We start from the raw sequence: 20,130 nt of genomic DNA, 5'->3' as shown, positions 1-20,130 counted from the left end.
CCATTTCTGACCGCACATACGTGGCCGTAACTCCGCCCCCTCCTCCCCAGGACATAGATTGGGCAGCGGATGCGTTGAAGAACTACATCCGCTGCCCACGTTGTGCACAATTTTCACAACGTGCGTCGGTATGTCGGGCCGACGCATTGCGACGGCCCCGTACCGACGTAAGTGTGAAAGAACCCTAAACCTGAATTTAGCCCCAACCCTAACCCTAGCCCTAACCCTAGCCCTAACCCTAGCCCTAACCCTAGCCCTAACCCTAGCCCTAACCCTAGCCCTAGCCCTAACCCTAGCCCTAACCCTAGCCCTAACCCTAACCCTAGCCTTAGCCCTAACCCTAGCCCTAACCCTAGCCCTAACCCTAGCCCTAACCCTAAGCCTAGCCCTAACCCTAACTCTAGCCCTAACCCTAGCCCTAGCCCTAATCCTAGCCCTAACCCTAGCCCTAACCCTAACCCTAGCCCTAACCCTAGCCCTAACCCTAGCCCTAACCCTAACCCTAGCCCTAACCCTAACCCTAATTTTAGCCCCAACTGCTGTTCTCCTGCCGGCCGGCAGATGGAGACAGATGGCGGGCGCACTGCACATGCGCCCGCCATTTTCTTTTGCCGGCGGCTAGGAGAAGCAGCAGGAGGACCCAGGGACACAGGTGAGTATGGCAGGGTCTCCGAATCCCCCTATTTCTCTGTCCTCTGATGTGCGATCACATCAGAGGACAGAGACTTACACTTTGATTTTTTTTTTTTTTTTGCGTTCGCCGGTAAACAGTTAATTACCGGCGATCGCAAAACAGGGGTCGGTAAAACCGACCCCGATCATGCTCTTTGGGGTCTTTGCTACCCCTGGCAGCCGAGACCCCAAAGATTCTCCCGGGGCTGGCCGGCAGGCGCACTGCGCATGCGCCCGCCATTTTGAAGACGGCGGCGCCCACCGGGAGCCATGAGGAGCATCGGGGGAGATAGGTGAGTATCGGGGGGCTATCTGGGACCCCTTTTCTCTGTCCTCTGATGTGCGATCACATCGGAGGACAGAGAAATTAAAAAGAGATCGCGGTTTTTTTTTTGCGATCGCCGGTAAACGGTTAATTACCGGCGATCGCAAATGCGGGGTCGGTAAAAAACCCCCCGAATCATGTTCTCTGGGGTCTCGGCTACCCCCGGCAGCCGAGACCCCGGAGAAAATCCGACTCTGGGGGGCGCTATTCACTTTTTCCACAGCGCCGTTAATTAATGGCGCTGTGCTTTAAGTACCCTTAGCGGCCGCTGTTAAAAGGTGTATCGGCGGTCGCTAAGGGGTTAACATACTGTGTTCAAATTTTTAAAACCCACTTGGGCTACTAGAGGTCACTCATTTTTTTTAATTAAAAAATGTAGTTTCAATTACCGTATATACTCGAGTATAAACTGACCCAAGTATAAGTCAACCCCCATATAATGCTGCACATGGCCCCATAAGATGCTCCATACAGATAATTGCCCCATATAATGCTGCACATGGCCCCATAAGATGCTCCATACAGACAATTGCCCCATATGCTGTTGCTGCAACTAAAAAAAGAAAAAATTACATACTCACCTCTCAGGCCCCCGGCACTTGCTATATTCAACTGCTCCTCGTTCCACCGCCGACCGCCGCTGTGTCTTCCCCATCCTCTGCACTGACGTTCAGGCAGAGAACGGCGCGCACTAATCACGTCATCGTGCCCTCTGATCGGAGTGTCACTGCAGAGGACGCAAAAGACACAGCAATGCTGACGGTGGAACGGGGAGCAGGTGAATATCCACACTGAGTTATACTCACCTGCTCCTGGTGCGGTCCCTGCACGTCTCTTCCCCGGCTCCGGCAGCTTCATCCTGTAGTGAGCGGTCACATGGTACCACTCATTACAGTAATGAATATGCGGCTCCACCCCTATGGGAGTGGAGTCGGGTCCATATTCATTACTGTAATGTGCGGTACCATGTGACCGCTCACTACAGGAAGAAGCTGCCGGCGCTGGGGAGCCAGGGACGTGCAGAGACCGCGCCAGGAGCAGGTGAGTATTATTACACAGCTCCGCTTCCCCTCCCCTGCCGACCCCTTGGTATGACTCGAGTATAAGCTGAGAGGGTTACTTTCAGCCCAAAAAAGTGGGCTGAAAATCTCCGTTTATACTCGAATATATAAATATATATGGTTATCAAGGAAAATTGCTTTGCAGTGACCTAGCAATTACAAAATGCGTAAGGCATGTAGTAAGGGATGGGGAATTGGAAGTGCTGATCATGATGCATGCAGATGGCAAGGAAGTGGGAAAGGTGTGATTGTGCCTGTTACTGGAGCACAAGAAACACTCTCATCCACGACACATAGCTTCCTGTTCAATTTTCCAGGGAGGCATGGGACACCACTTCTGAATCCACAACAGTGCAAATAGATGGTCAGTTGAATAGCAGATAATGATACGAGCATGCTTGCCAGTACCACCCAGTTTTCCACATGGTCCAGTCTCACCATCCAAGAATCTGGATCGCATAATCCTCAATCTGATCCTCCTTCCTGCTGCCATGTAAAGTCCCAGGATACAAGTGATCCCACACCTTGACACTCAGGGGAGCTCTTTATCTCATTATTTCTTGATTGTGGCCTCTCACCCTACATGTTCCAAGAGGGACAGGAGCACATGCAGTGTAGTGATGCACAAAAACTTAGAGCAGCCAGCGTCACAAGAAGATGGCTGGGGAACATAAAATTTTGTCCTAGGAGGTAGATGATGATGAGACACATTTGCCTATAAGTCAGGTTGATAAGACACCAAGTCAGGAGGACCAGGGTGTGGCAGTGGAAGGTGAGGTGGTGGATGACGAAGTCACTGCCCAGCCTGGAAAGCTGGCATGTAGAGCAAGATCAATAGCACTGGTGGGGAGGTATTGGCAGCGCTGAAATAGGCAGGAAGAAGCAGAGGGTTAACAAGAGGAAAACGGCAGGCAACTATTCCACACAGTATCGACACTCGTGGATTACTGTCAAAGAGTTAGGTGTTCCTCAGTCTGAGACTTTTTAAAGAGAGTTCTAAGACAAAAAAAGGTCATTAGTGTCAGACTCGGTTAGACAAACACCTGCGTCCACAATTGGTGACATCAGGAGACACCACTGCCTCTTCCCCATGCTACATCTTTGCCAATCCCCTGTCCATGACACTGGCTCAGATGCCTACCACCCTGCACCTGTCCTTACACATTCTGAGGCACCATCATCAGGCACTTACAAATCCTTGTCCCAGCATTCAGCTATCTTAGCCCAGGCCTTGGAATGAAAAAGAAAGTTCCCAGCCACCTGCTCACAGGACCAAATGCTAAATGGGCACATTTCCAGGCTGCTTGACATGGAAATGTTGTTGTGTAGGCTTGTACACACAGAGGTTTTTTCCGTCTCATGGCAGCAGTCATCCATCGGTACTTGGTCTCCAGCCGCCACTATTTCTCCCAGTGTGGCAGAACATGTCCAGGAACATCTCCTGTGCCCTTACCAATGCACTTATTGGGGTTGTCCAATTAACGGCCAACATGTGGACAAGTGATTGTGGCTAAGGACACTACATTAAACTGATGGCACACTGGGTGAACATTGTGGACACCAGGGCCAAGTTCCATCCTGGCACAGCACAATTGCTACCAACACCGAGGATTGCTGAGCCTACTTCTATCAGAGTTTCCTACACCTCCTACCCCAGTTCCTGCACCCCCTCCTGCTTCTCCTCATTCTCCATCTCTGATGTGTTATCTCAGAGCACGTCATCCACATCAGTCAGAAGGTAGAAGCTCTGCAGCATTGCTTCAGAGAAGCGGCAACAGGTTCTGCTAAAGCTAATTTGTCTAGGAGACAAACCGCATACAACGGCTGAGTTATTGAAAGGAATAACAGACCAAACAGATCTGTGGCTCTTGCCGCTGAACCTACAAGACATGGTCGTGTGTGATAATAGCCGTAACCTGGTGGCGGCTGTCAAGCTTTGCAAACTCACACGTACCATTATTGGGCCACAAGCTCAACTTGGTAGTTCAGTAGTTTCTGAAAATCTACCCAAATTTGCCAGAGTTTCTGGTCAATGTAGGACTCCTCATCGCCCATTTCCGCAAGTCAGCTACAGCTGCTGCCACTGTAGCCATGCTGCGGCAGCACATGGAAGTGCCAGCTCACTGATATATATGATAAGACCAAGTGCAGGAATTTCATGCTGCACATTCTGACAAGGCTTTGTGAGCAGCAGAGGCAAGTCGTGGAGTACCAGCTCCAACACACCCGTTGGTATTATGGTCAGCCTCCGCACATAACAACTGAAGAGTGGGCATGGATGTCTGACATTTGTTCACTTCTCTAAGACTTTGGCTTTCATTGATGAGGTTGAGGCTGAGGAGGAGGAACAGGAGGTGGTTGCTAGCACAACAGAGTCTTGTACCCACACAAGCTTCGTCCCATATCTGCTATGTGGATGGGCTGAGGAGGGATATAAGAAGGAGAGGGAGGAGGAGTTGAAGAGTAATCATCATAGTGGAGACAGGGAAATGTTGGCTGTAGAGAGCTTGGTACATATGTCTGACTTTATGTACCGCTGCCTTTCCCGTGACCCTCGAACTTTATTCATATTGGCCAAAAAAGAGTACTGATTGTTCACCATTCTAGACACACGATACATGGGGAACCATGCATCTCTTCTTTCTGAGGTAGAGAGGTCTATTAAAATGGGTAATACCATAAGGTCATTGTGAAAAATATATTTAAAAAAATCCCATCATGCAACGCTACAATTCCTATCAGACAATGCTAGCAGCAGGGGGAGATTCACCCTACAAGAAGAACCTTACATCTCTCCTTCCTAAGGCAGAGGTCTACTAAAATGGTTTTACACCAGAAAGCCATAGTGGAAAATATATTGAAAAATTCCCATCATGCAACACTAGCTGCAGGGGGCAAGCTTCCTTGCCCATCCAGGGAATAGAACCAAAGGGAGGCAAATGCCAGCCAGGTAGAGAAAAGGCAGGGGTACACTGTCAAACGCCTCAGCCAATTTCATGACACCCTCTCAGCTTAAATTCCCTGATGAATGGGTATTTTTGACAAGAAGTGAAAAGTTTTTAAAGATATTCAAGCAATACCTGCTGACAGAGCCATCTCACTACCTAATTCCTCAGCAACCTTCAGCTATTGGGTCTCAAAGCTAGACACCTGACATGAGCTGTCCCTCTATGCTTTGGATGTGTTATGCTGCTCTGCTGCTAGCATCTTGTCTGAGCAGGTTTTACTGCCGCCGGTGAGGGGGTTATAACAGAAAGACACTTTTGCTTGCCAACAAAAAATACTGACAGGCTCACTCTGATAAAAATAAGCAAAACCCGGATTAGCCCCTACTTTTCCACACCACCAGATGACAGCAGCACATAAGTGTTTTTAGTCTTCAGTATTTGAATGTTGCCCTCCAATTGTAGCCTTCAAAGGTGTATGGATGATGATCCGTATAAAAAATATTTGGCTTTGCACTTTGTGCAGAACCTTTATGAATGTAGTGTACCTTTAGTCACAATATTTGAATGAGGCACTCCAGTTGGTGCCTTGAAGAGTGTATTCGTGACCCTGCTTATAATTTTTGGCAGGCTTTGCACTTTATGAGTTTTTGTTAGTGTAGGAGTACCACTACTATACTTTAATATTTGAATGAGGCATTCCAGTTGGTGCCTTCAAGGGTGTATGGATGACCCTGCTTGTAATTTTTGGCAGGCTTTGCACTGTATGGAGAGCTTTTATGAGTGTAGGAGTACCACAACTACACTTTGTTCACAATATTTGAAGGCTCTACTGTTGGTGCCTTCAATGTTGTATTGATCATTGTGCATGTAACTATCGGTAGGATTTGCACTGTGTGCAGAGCTTTCATGAGTGTAGAAGTATCACAACAACTACTCTTTGTTCACATTATTTGAATGACGCACTACAGTTGGTGCTTTCAAGGGTGTATGGATGACTCTGTTTTTAATTTTTGGCTTGCTTTGTACGTAGTGCATAGCTTTTATGAGTCTGTGAGAACCACTACATGACAATTTGAACAGAATGTGTATGAGGTGCAGGGGTGCATTCGTGCACTTGTATTCGTGTATTTTTATTCAAAGTACTTTTTTTTCTAAGTACTCGGCAGTTATAACATGGCAGAATATAATCAAGCATCTCTTCTCTCTTCATACAGGTAAACAGATCATTCATTCTCTGAGCTGAAATATCCTGCATGTCTATTGCTCCAGTCCCTGACAGCAAGCAGCTTGAATGGTAAACAGATCATTCATTCTCTGAGCTGAAATATCCTGCATGTCTATTGCTCCAGTCCCTGACAGCAAGCAGCTTGAATGGTAAACAGATCATTCATTCTCTGAGCTGAAATATCCTGCATGTCTATTGCTCCAGTCCCTGACAGCAAGCAGCTTGAATGGTAAACAGATCATTCATTCTCTGAGCTGAAATATCCTGCATGTCTATTGCTCCAGTCCCTGACAGCAAGCAGCTTGAATGGTAAACAGATCATTCATTCTCTGAGCTGAAATATCCTGCATGTCTATTGCTCCAGTCCCTGACAGCAAGCAGCTTGAATGGTAAACAGATCATTCATTCTCTGAGCTGAAATATCCTGCATGTCTATTGCTCCAGTCCCTGACAGCAAGCAGCTTGAATGGTAAACAGATCATTCATTCTCTGAGCTGAAATATCCTGCATGTCTATTGCTCCAGTCCCTGACAGCAAGCAGCTTGAATGGTAAACAGATCATTCATTCTCTGAGCTGAAATATCCTGCATGTCTATTGCTCCAGTCCCTGACAGCAAGCAGCTTGAATGGTAAACAGATCATTCATTCTCTGAGCTGAAATATCCTGCATGTCTATTGCTCCAGTCCCTGACAGCAAGCAGCTTGAATGGTAAACAGATCATTCATTCTCTGAGCTGAAATATCCTGCATGTCTATTGCTCCAGTCCCTGACAGCAAGCAGCTTGAATGGTATCTGAGTCATTCCATCTTCGGCATTGAATCCTGCATATATCTATATATGTTAGTCATCCTATTATGCATTTTTTGTGTTTATAGATATTTAATCTGACTTTGCATGTCCTTACTCAGAGAGATCACATAACTGTTTCAAAGTGGTCTATGATCCATGTAGACCTGGACATTTGTTTATCTGATCACTACATTTATTGTGTCCTGTTGTCTCAACTGAGTTTGATTGATTGCTAACGAGCTTTAACACAAAAAAAAAAAAAAATAGGAAGATCTAAGGGCTAGCCTTCTATAAATGTAGACTTAGCTTGGGGAAGCATTCATGCAGGGGTGCATTCGTGCACTTGTATTCGTGTATTTTTATTCAAAGTACTTTTTTTTCTAAGTACTCGGCAGTTATAACATGGCAGTTAGACAGGGCAGGAGACAGGTAAGACAATCTAAATCTATTCCCTATTCACTTGAAACAACACAAATACTCACCATATTTATTTGCATATTCTATATCCTGGCTGCTGCATTCACTCACATTCACCGCCCTTGCATTAACTCTCTACACTCCATCCATATCGGCCCCTCTGTCCTTGCCTCTCCTATGTATAGCACTCATGCTCTGTTCACATTGCTTAGCAGCGCAGATCCATTCAGTCCCACCATCCAACACAAGAGACGCTCTCACAAATCACTTAACCATCTGCTCACTCTTTCGATCCTCCTCCTCCTAGTTGCTGGAGACATCTCTCCAAACCCCGGCCCCCCATGTTATAGCCAGTCAAACCTCCCAATTGCTACACCCAGAAACCCCTCTAACCTTATTAATATTCCCTGCATGCCTTCTGTCTCTTTGAATTGTGCCCTTTGGAATTCTCGCTCTGTGTGTAATAAACTCTCCTTCATCCATGACTTCTTCCTTTCTAATTCTCTTAATCTCCTGGCTCTTACTGAAACCTGGATCCAGCAGTCAGACACCACCGCTGCTGCTGCTCTTTCATATGGTGCACTACACTTTTCTCATACCCCAAGATCGGACAACAGAGCAGGTGGAGGCGTTGGTCTGCTCCTTTCACCAAAATGTACTTTCCAAGTTATCCCCCAAGTACCCTCACTTGTCTTCCCTTCCTTTGAGGTCCATGTGGTCAGACTCTACGTCCCCTTCTCCATGCGAGTGGTGGTGGTGTATCGTCCTCCCGGCCCCTCTCATCAGTTCCTGGATCACTTTGCCACCTGGCTTCCACACTTTCTTTCCTGTGACACCCCCACCCTTATCATGGGTGATTTCAACATCCCTATTGCCTCTCCCCTCTCCCCATCTGCTTCTCACCTTTTGGCTCTAACCTCCTCTTTCGGCCTCTCGCAGCATACTAACTCGCCAACACATGAAGATGGAAACTCCCTTGACTTGGTCTTCTCCCGGCTTTGCTCAGTGGATGATTTCACAAACTCCCCTCTCCCACTCTCTGACCACCACCTTCTTTCATTCTCTATCAAGAACTGCCATCCCGCTCAGGTCACCCCCACTTTCCACACTTATAGAAACATACAGGCCATTAACACCCAGGAACTTATGAAGAACTTGCAGTCCTCATTGGCCCCAATCTCCTCCATCTCATGTCCTGATTCTGCTCTGAAGCATTACAATGAAACCCTGCAAAGTGCCCTGGATGAAGCTGCTCCTCCTATACATAAAACAACTCGGCACAGACGGCAACAACCGTGGCACACGCTGCAAACACGTTTCCTGCAGCGGTGCTCCAGGTGCGCAGAACGTCTGTGGAGAAAATCTAATCTACCCGAAGATTTCATCCATTATAAGTTCATGCTAAAGACATACAATTCTGCCCTTCACCTCTCCAAACAAACCTACTTCAACACCCTCATCACCTCCATGTCCAATAACCCTAAACGTCTCTTTGACACGTTCCAGTCCCTACTCAACCCAAGAGCGCAGGCCCCAACCACGGATCTCCGTGCTGACAATCTGGCCAATTACTTCAAAGAAAAAATTGACCATATTCGACAGGAAATCATCTCCCAATCTCTTCATACCATGCACTGTCCTCCCTCCCCCACTGCATCTAGTTCACTCTCTGACTTTGAACCAGTTACAGAAGAAGAAGTAAGCAGGCTCCTTGCATCTTCTCGCCCGACCACTTGCACCAGTGACCCCATTCCGTCACATTTCCTCCAGTCCCTTTCCCCGGCTGTCACCTCTCACCTAACAAAAATATTCAACCTTTCCCTCACTTCCGGTATTTTTCCCTCCTCATTTAAGCATGCCATCATACATCCATTACTTAAAAAACCATCCCTCGACCAAAACTGTGCCGCTAATTATAGACCTGTCTCTAATCTTCCCTTCATCTCTAAACTCCTCGAACGCCTGGTCCACTCCCGTCTTACCCGCTATCTCTCAGATAACTCTCTTCTCGACCCTCTTCAATCTGGTTTCCGCTCTTTACACTCTACTGAAACTGCCCTCACTAAAGTCTCTAATGACCTACTAACAGCTAAATCTAATGGTCACTACTCCATGCTAATTCTCTTGGATCTCTCTGCAGCATTTGATACTGTGGATCATCAGCTCCTCCTCACTATGCTCCGCTCCATCGGCCTCAAGGACACCGTTCTCTCCTGGTTCTCCTCCTATCTCTCTGACCGATCCTTCACTGTATGTTTCGCTGGTTCCTCCTCCTCTCACCTTCCCCTTACTGTTGGGGTTCCTCAAGGATCAGTCCTAGGCCCCCTCCTCTTCTCTTTGTATACTGCCCCTATTGGACAAACAATCAGTAGATTTGGCTTCCAGTACCATCTCTATGCTGACGACACCCAACTATACACTTCTTCTCCTGATCTCACGCCTGCCTTATTAGAAAACACCAGTGATTGTCTTACCGCTGTCTCTAGCATCATGTCCTCCCTCTATCTGAAACTAAACCTGTCAAAAACTGAACTCCTCGTGTTTTCTCCCTCTACTAACCTACCTTTGCCTGACATTGCCATCTCCGTTTGCGGTTCCACCATTACTCCAAAGCAACATGCCCGCTGCCTTGGGGTCATCCTTGATTCTGACCTTTCATTCACCCCCCACATCCGATCACTGGCTCGCTCTTCTTACCTGCATCTCAAAAACATTTCTAGAATTCGCCCTTTTCTTACTTTCGACTCTGCAAAAACTCTTACTGTTTCACTTATTCATTCTCGTCTGGACTATTGTAACTCTCTACTAATCGGCCTCCCTCTTACCAAACTCTCCCCGCTCCAATCTGTCCTGAATGCTGCTGCCAGGATCATATTCCTCACCAACCGTTACACCGATGCCTCTACCTTGTGCCAGTCATTACACTGGTTACCCATCCACTCAAGAATCCAGTACAAAACTACTACCCTCATCCACAAAGCACTCCATGGCTCAGCACCACCCTACATCTCCTCTCTGGTCTCAGTCTACCACCCTACCCGTGCCCTCCGCTCCGCTAATGACCTCAGGTTAGCATCCTCAATAATCAGAACCTCCCACTCCCGTCTCCAAGACTTTACACGTGCTGCGCCGATTCTTTGGAATGCACTACCTAGGATAATACGATTAATCCCCAATCCCCACAGTTTTAAGCGTGCCCTAAAAACTCATTTGTTCAGACTGGCCTACCGCCTCAATGCATTAACCTAACGATCCCTGTGTGGCCTATATTAAAAAAAAAAAAAAAAAAATTAATTAACTGGTTCATGCAGCTTTACATGAACACCCAAGCCTTACACTATGGCTGGTCCGAATAACTATAGCAATTGTTACCATCCACCTCTCGTGTCTCCCCTTTTCCTCATAGTTTGTAAGCTTACGAGCAGGGCCCTCACTCCTCTTGGTATCTGTTTTGAACTGTATTTCTGTTATGCTGTAATGTCTATTGTATGTACAAGTCCCCTCTATAATTTGTAAAGCGCTGCGGAATATGTTGGCGCTATATAAATAAAAATTATTATTATTATTATTATGAGGCCCTTTTTTATGTCTAATACAGTGTGCATCTGAGTCCCTCTTCCATCTAATTTTGGCAGTTTTTGCTACCTTCAAAAATTACACTGAAATTTCCAATTTTTTACTAAAAATTTCAATTTTGGTTCGCTTAAAATATATATATTTTAAATCTTTTTTAAATATTTGCATTAAGTCATAATATAGTTAAGGTTTCTTAAATATTTTTTCCTGCCGAGAGAGGAGGGCACATCTGACCCTGGGTCTGATGTCTTTCTTTTATGCTTGCATTTGGCTCATATTTATCAGTTCAGGCAATCACTAAGATCATACTTTGTCGTTTGTACTCTGACCCTTGGCTGAGTGTGTCTGACCCTGGTGTGCCTCTGCTTTATGCAAGTACTAAAGTCTGTCTGTTTGGTTTCTGATCTGGTCCTGTCCCTGTTCTGATTCCTGTTTGCTGTTTCTGTACTGTCTATTGCCCATTCTGGTTTTCTGATCTCTTGCTACGTCCTGACTATTCTTCTGACTGCCCCTGTGTATTGCGCCGCCCGCTCCGTGTATGACCCCCGCCTGTCCGACCTGAGTTGCCCTCTCCTCTACTTCAGATTCCCTGTAACATCCTGCACTCATCTCCAGCATCAGGACGCTAAGCCCCGCCCCCTGTGGTCACATGATCGTAGGTCCTTCTGTTCTCTACCATACTTAGCACGCTGCTCAGGTCCCGTCTGTCTGAGTTTTCCTTGTGGTATCTGACCCCGGGCTCTCCCGCAGTGTGGGTGAGTCACCCTGTTCAGCCGTGGCAGTGCGCCGCTGCTGACAGGATCCTGACATTATAAACGACAAGGATTGACCTCACAGTGAGGCTATAAAAAGCCTCCCAGGACACAGAAAGAGGCCATCCAAGTTAACCCTGCAACTACCTGACCCGAGAGCACAGTAAACCATGACACTTCTCTGCTAGATTTCTAAAACTAAACATGGACAAAACAGAATTCATCATCTTTCCACCATTTCACTCGACTCTCCCAACAAACCTATCCATTAAAGTAAATGGCTGCTCACTCTCCCCAGTCCAACAATCTCGCTGCCTCGGTGTAATCTTTGAATCTGATCTCTCCTTCAAACCACATATCCAGGCCCTTTCCACCTCCTTCCAACTTCAACTCAAAAACATCTCCCAGATCCATACATTCCTCAACCTAGAATCTGCAAAAACTATAGTGCATGCCCTCATCATCTCCCATCTTGACAACTGCAACTCCTGCTGTGTGGCCTCCCCTCTAACACTCTTGTGTCCCTCCAATCTATCTTAAACTCTGCTGCCCGATTAATCCACCTATCCCCCTGCTATTCCCCGGCCTCTCCTCTCAATCTCTTCACTGGCTCCCTATTACCCAGAGACTCCAGTTCAAAACTCTAACCTTGGCATTCAAAGCCATCCAAAACTTGTCTCTTCCGTACATCTGTGACCTCGTCTCCCGCTACCAACCAGCACACAACCGCTGATGCTCACAAAATCTCCTTCTTGACTCTCCTCTTATTGCTTCTTCTCACAATCGCATACAAGATTTCTTCTGCGCATCCCCCCTCCTCTGGAACTCTTTACCCCAACATATCAGACTCTAGCCTACTGTGAAAACCTTTAAAAGGAACCTGAAGACCTACCTCTTCTGACAAGCCTACAACCTGCTCTAGCCACTGATCCACCAAACTGCTACACGACCAGCTTTGCCCTCACCTATTGTATCCTCACCCATCCCTTGTAGATTGTGAGCCCTTGCGGGCAGGGTCATCTCTCTTCTCCTGTACCAGTCGTGACTTGTATTGATAAAGATTATTGTACCTGTTTTTCATTATGTATACCCTTCCTCACATTTAAAGCGCCATGGAATAAATGGCGCCATAATAATAAATAAAAATAATATTGCATTTTGATGCAATATTATTATTGCATTTTGATGGTAATAATTGTCTTGGTACAGTTATGTTTGTAATGATAAGTATCTAGGCATTCTGTAACATTGTGGTATTAATATGAGGTCATAGTGTGATTTTTTTAACATATACTACTCACAAAACGTTAGGGATACTTGGATTTATGGCAAAATTATGGAAAACTTAAAAAGTTCATGCTACAGGAATATTTTATAATGAAAGTAGGACATTTAAGTAGAAGCATGCAATGGTAATTTCCATATCTCAAATAATGAAACAGAAGCCAACAGCAGTTGTGTGTACAACCCCCCATAAAATGTCAATGCCTTAAAAACTTGTCATGTAGACTTAAGCATCAATTACAGTTTGACAATGAACTCTCAAGCTGTTCACAAGTCCAGTTATTGTCTTCAGAGGCATAGCATCCCACTCTTCTTGAAGGGCGGCCCTCAAGTCTTTTTAAGGTTCTGGGGCACAGAATTCTAAGGGTCTACACCACAGCTCAGGTGATCCCATATGTTTTCTATGGGATTCAGGTCTGGGGAATGTGCAGGCCACATCATTTGAGGTGCGCCAGTCTCCAGCCGCCTTTCCCTTATGATGCGGCCTCAATGAGCTGAAGCATTGTTGTCTATTAAATTAAATTAGGCCTGTTTTTGTTCATGCAGAGGCACAGTGACTGGATTAATGATGTTATTCACTGTAATATTCACAAAGTGCAAGGCAGTTCTGTATTGACTAGACATACCTGCCCACACTGTAACGCCATCACCACCAAAGGCTCATCTGGTAACAACAGTGGTTGAGGCATAGCGCTCTCCTTGATGTCTCCAACATCACTGGCAGTCATCATTTATGCTCAGCATGAACCAACTTCATTAGTGAAGAGCACTGAGGCCAATTGGCCCTTCTTTTCCAGCGTGGATGCTCTCTCGACCATGAATAACTATGACACTTGTGCCTGGTGTTATGGTCAGGTACCCTTGCAGGTTATCTTTCACGCAGACCACGCTGATATAAATGGTTTTGAGAGGTTCGATGTGACACTTGGGTGCCTCTCACCTCCTTTAACCCCTTTACCCCAATGGATCCCACTGATTCTGGGACATACTGTACTACATGATAGGGGTTTCTTCGATATAACTTGCGTTTATTTATGAAAAAAAGGATATTTGGTGAAAATTTGAAAAATTTAGTAATTTTCAAACTTTGAATTCTTATGCCCTTAAATCAGAGATTTGTCACACAAAATAGTTAATAAATAACATTTGACGCATGTTTACTTTACATCAGTACAATTTTTTTTTGTTAGGAAGTTATAAGGGTTAAAAGTTGGCCAGTGATTTCTCCTTTTTCCAACAAAATATACAAAACCATTTTTTTAAGGACCACCTGACTTTTGAAGTGAGTTGAGGGGTCTATGTGATAGAAAATACCCAAAAGTGACACCATTCTAAAAACTGCACAGATCAAGCTGTTCAAAACTACATTCAACAAGTTTATTAACCCTTCAGCTACTTCACAAGAATTTTTGGAATGTAAAAAAACATGACCGAGTGCCGAGCTGTCAGAATCAGCTGAAACCCGACAGTGATCGCGCGTGCACAGCTCGGGTGCTCGCAAAATCGCTGGGACTTATCCATATGTCCCAGTTCAATAAGACCTGGGTCACAGGGAAGCATGGATACGTCTAAGGTGGGAAAGGGGTTAAATGTGCCTGGAGTTGTGTGGCATTCATAATCCATTTCCAAAGGGCATTGTTCTTAATGAAGTGATCATCAGTATGGGATGTGGCCAAAGGAAGTCAAGTTCTCTGCCTTTCTGTGACACTTCCAGTCTCTCTGTATCTCTGCTGCAATATGCTGATGACACTCTGTGCTGTAAGCTCAGTGACCATTTCCGATGGTAAGGTACTGTTGATCAATTATTAGGTGTTGTCTTGGTCTCATAATGATTATAATAATAAAAATAATAATAATAATTGTATTTATATAACGCCAACATATTCCGCAGCGCTTTACAAATTATAGAGGGGACTTGTACAGACAATAGACATTACAGCATAACAGAATCACAGTTCAAAATAGATACCAAGATGAATGAGGGCCCTGCTCGCAAGCTTACAAACTATGAGGAAAAGGGGAGACACGAGAGGTGGATGTCAAAATGTGAACAACATGATGTGGACAACTGTTTAAATACCAATTCTAATTGAACTCCAAAATGTATTGGCTGATTCAAGGATCAAACACCTGTTTTGAATTTTGACATTAAGATCCTTGTTAGAGAGCAGCAAATTGAGCAAAATGTACTGAAACATTGAACAGTTGGACATAAATGTATTCAAACGTTTAGAGATGGTCACATTAAGTTCATCTGAGGTTAGAGTGTATTTTATAGGTTCACCCTGAAATTTTGCCGAAAGCCAAATATCCCTAACTTTTTGTGAGTATTGTATATTTCTTGCTGCAGTAATATACAATAATTGCAAAAATGTGTCAACATTCAGTACATTTCCATGGGCAGATTTCTGCCCATAAATGAGCTTTCATCGCCTATATCCATGTCAATCAGTGCTCTTTTTAAGCTACTTATGTATGAATCACACAAACCATAAAAGGACAGGATGATTGTTAAGATTACTACTCTGAACTAGAAATTGGTCTATCTGCCAAAATTTGAATTTGCCAAATTTGCTCAAATCAGCAATCAAATTTCTTCAATTCATATTGAATTGCTGGTAAAAAACAAACAAACCCTTGTTATGTTCTTAGTTCTCTTCAGACACCAAAGCATAGTAAATGGAGGAGAAAAAAAACACTTACCCCCCCCCCCCCAGAATACTCAGTTTGTCCCTCACTTGTTTGGGTGCTGCAGCTCCCTGCCTTTTGATCTGCCTTGCTCACTCTAGCTCCATATTTACCTTTTCTGTCTTCAATGTTTGGCACCTTTGGTGTTAATTAGACTGCTTGTGCCATCATGCCATCATGCCATCATGGGGCAGCTCTAACGTCTTGACACTGCTTAAGGCTTTCTCAGTGCTGGAGGCACAGAAGATTGAAGACAGAAGAGAAGATAACAGATGGAAGGATGGAACGAACCAGCTATGGACTTGATGAGTATAATTTTTTTTAACCCAGTTCCTAAAAAGAATCAAGGAAAATGGCAAATAATCACCATTTTGTTTCAGTCCAGCGAATAAATTCGCTCATGTCTATTTTGTATCCAAACAGCAAGTATGCTATCAACATCACATCCTCTATTTACACAAGGAGTTGTGCTGCCGATAAGGCCTCTTTCACATTTCCGTCAGTACGGGTCCATCGCAATGTTGTCGGGCCGACGTACCGACGGACATTGTGAAAGTTTTGCACGACGTGGGCAGCGGATGCAGTTTTTCGACACATCCGCTGCCCATTCTGCAGTCCGGGGAGGAGGGGGCGGAGTTTTGCGCATGCGCAGTCAAAAATGGCGGACGCGACGTACAAAGAAACGTTACAGTGAACTTTTTTTGTGACAACGGTCCAAAAAAAAATGACGGATCAGTTGCACAATGGACGCGACCTGTGGCAATCCGTCACTAATACAAGTCTATGGGCCAAAAACGCATCCTGCGAGCACATTTGCAGGATCTGTTTTTTGCCCAAAACGACAGTTTGCAAAAAAAACCGGAAGTGTGAAAGAGGCCTAATGAAGATTTATTGTCCCGCGTAAACAATCCAATCGGACAACGAACTAGCAAATTGACTGTTCTAAGACATGATTAAACGATCAGGAATAAGTGTGAATGCATTTGCCATGGATATAGTTTTTTTACCTAGATAACTGTGTGCTGGAGTTTCCTCTACCACTTTAATTCTTCTCGCTCCTGCTGGTATCACCAGTGCTTCCACATAACCTGCAAATTACAGGAGAACAGATAGATTTACTCATACTATATTCATAATTATTATGTCTTTTGAATTATTTATCCAGTATATATAAACTTCTCACTCCTCAGCATTGAAGTTGCAATACCAAAAAGGAAAAGTCTAAGAATTAAGGAAATCAGAGACATGTTAATGATATTTGAAAAACTGAAAACAAAATTTTGAAAACATTCCAATTAATTTAGCATTGAGTAAGAGAGCTACTCCAATAAATACACACACCTACACACTCACCCACCAGACACACCCAACACGCATTTCACAAATGTTTCGTCAGGGAATGAAACGCACGTCAAGTGTGTTTGGTGGGTAGGCTTCCATACTTTGGCTACTACTTACAGGGGACTACTTACTTTTTTATCTGGTATGCTATTGTGTTTTTATTATGAACATATAATTTATTAATCATTGCAATGTACAGTGGGGGAAAATTTTATATTCTATCTCTCAATGTTAAAATTAACCTACCCTTAAAATTAGAGACTGTTGATATCTTTGTCAGTGGGCAAGCTTACAAAATCAGCAAGGGATCAAATACTTATTTCCCCCAAGGTATGATGTAATAGGATTACTCTTTGAACACTTTTTTGGGGCTTTTCCCTATTGGTTCACCCACCAACACATGCTTTTTTGTGTCTATTGTTTTGAAACATTTATACTTGTTTTTTAATTTATATTCAGTAAAAGCTACATTTTATTTATTCTTACTATTTCTGAAATGCACTTTATTGATTATTGGTTCTAGTGTCCATAAAAACCAGCAGAAGATGTTTATAAGATATTCAGCTACGAGCCAGAGGTCCACCTACAGGTGTTCCATTGACCTAATGCCACTGCTGTCAAATGCTATAATGATGCAGAGCAAGACTGCAGTAGAGGCTGGAATGGAGATTTATCCTCTTCAATAATGAGTCCTGCTTTTGTTTTGGTTGTGATGATATACGGTAATTGATTTGGAGACCACATGGGCAATACCATGATGAGATCTTCACAGGAAAAAATGCCTGCCTGCATATTGCTTATACTACTGTTTTCAGCTTGGGCTGACCGTGCTACCATAGACTCCAGCTCCTCCAGACTTGTGTAATTGTCTCCCGTCGAGCACCTCTGGGACATCACTGGTTGCAAAATGTAGAGGCAGCTGCCAGCATTGAATCTTGATGATTTGCACAGCCAAGTGCATTCAGCTTGGTGGAACGTTTCTCAGCAGACAACCATTAATAACTTCATTAATAGCATGCAGAGGTGTGTAGGTGCGTGTATTTCTGGGAGTGGTGCTCTTACTCAAAACTAAAATTGAGATGTTTCAAAATTTTGTTTCCAATTTTGGATCATTTGCATATTATTAATGTGTCTATGAATTTCATCCTTCTGCGAATTTTCATTCTTACTGTTGCAATTTCAAAGTTGTGGAGACTGTAAATGAATAAGTAAATAAATACTGTATATTATCTCAAGTTAATTTTTTTTTACTAAAAGTCGTGATTTTTTTTACTGAATACGTCCATGTCTTTGCCAAGCATCTTTGGCATGTAAAGGGTAGAACATCAAGTGTTCAAGTTTCACATTACTTAGAGAGTCTGTTACATAATGGAAATATTTAGGTAGACTAAATTACATAAAAGAAAAAAGAATGTCTCAATCTTGGTGTATAAAAATAGCTCAGTAAAATAAACCTTAAAACAAAGGATAAAACATTTTAGTGCTTTACAGAACAAGCTTCAGAACAAGATCTGACATATTGTTGAAAAAATATAAACAATATGCTCAGCCTATAAGGCAGAAAATGTATTAGGTGGGTTACATATTTCATCATTGCTTCAATGCAGAGTCCATGCTTATTGAGGTTCTAATACAAAACACGTGTGCTCCTGAGTACTAAGTAGACAGATTTATCTATGGCCTCCTTTACCCACCCATTTTTCAGCAAATATATTTTTTGGTATTTTTTATTTATTGGCACCTTGTAAATATATTTTTCCTGGCATTTTTTAATTCCTATACTGAAACCTGTGGAAATAATTCCAGATGGAGCAATTTACCCAAAGCCACTGTCCTCAAACATGCCACCAAAATACAATTACTGGGGCTAGATTAATGGCACTTCCAATGTCATAACCAATCCTACAATCAAGCGGAAGCAAATGCCAAATATATAGAAAACTTGACATACTTTATTGAACATAAGCTCTGGAAAGAGACCACCACATCAAAACCCTGTCATGGGCAGCCCAATCTCCAGACCACAAGCCATCAAACAAAGAACTGCTTAAATTTTTGCGCCAGAAGCAGTCTGAAAGACTGGTGGAAAGCATGCCAAGACGCATGAAAGCTGTGATTAAAAATCATGGTTATTCCACAAAATATTGATTTCTGAATTCTAACTGAGTTAAAACATTAGTATTGTTGTTTCTAAATGATTATGAACTTTTTTCTTTGCATTATTTGAGGTCTGAAAGCACTGGTTTTTTTTTAAATTTTGACCATTTTTCTTTGTCAGAAAAAAGATACTAAATTTATTGCTTGGAAATTTCGAGACATGTTGTTAGGGCTAGCGGAATGCACCAAATAATTAGAAAGATGGTATAAGGTGCGTTCGCAGCCCGGGCTCCACCGTGCAGAGATGGAACCTGCTGCTGAGTAATGACAGACTATATGGCGGTATAATGTGGATACACACACAGGTTAGTTTCACCCAGTATGAAGGAAGCGAACCCTGTTGCGTCACAGGGCTGCCGTACCGCACAAAGAGCGCAAGCAAGGAGTCACAGAACTTTATCCCAAGACTCAGGGAAAGAGTTCCTCTAGACCTCTTGTGCTCGATACTGCTACTGGGGTGTCAGAGTTAAACAGAAATAATAATTTAATGCACAAGAGTGCGTGCAGTGCCGTTCTGGCGGACACCACTAACCACCCAGACTTGGGTCAGGAAAGCGCTCTATTAGCGCACTGCTCCACACTAGCGGTCACTGCAATAAGACACTGGATCGTGTGCTAGGTGGGCAGGTAGAACTGTCAGGCGCTAGATAGATAGCAAGCATCCACCATTCGTGAGCAGTCAACAACACTACAAAGGGGGATGATTAAAAAGTGACAGTCACACATCTACACACACATGTTTTCAAGTATATACTAGCGCATGGCCGTTCGGCCATGAGAACCTTTTATAGCTGTAGCACTCAAGGACCTTCCTAGTGATCCAATAAGAGCTGCTACAGGACCTGAGCGTGTGACCCCTTACCTCCAATGGGAGGTCGTCCTGTGGGCATGCTC

At 44.0% G+C, this 20,130-nt stretch overlaps 1 protein-coding gene across 1 annotated transcript in view; it reads right to left on the bottom strand.

The window, feature by feature from the left end:
- The window catches only part of ADAMTS19 (ADAM metallopeptidase with thrombospondin type 1 motif 19), a 561,705-nt gene that overhangs the window by 61,576 nt on the left and 479,999 nt on the right, over positions 1-20,130 (bottom strand). The window contains exon 16 of the mRNA XM_069746287.1: positions 16,746-16,826. Within this exon, the coding sequence (XP_069602388.1) occupies positions 16,746-16,826 (81 nt within the window). The remainder of the gene's footprint in view (positions 1-16,745; positions 16,827-20,130) is intronic.

The sequence above is a fragment of the Ranitomeya imitator genome, chromosome 1 (assembly GCF_032444005.1).
Source record: "Ranitomeya imitator isolate aRanImi1 chromosome 1, aRanImi1.pri, whole genome shotgun sequence".
In the NCBI taxonomy this organism is placed as follows: Eukaryota; Metazoa; Chordata; class Amphibia; order Anura; family Dendrobatidae; genus Ranitomeya; species Ranitomeya imitator.
Note: the sequence above shows the minus strand (reverse complement) of the source record. Positions and strands in the feature narration are given on the sequence as shown.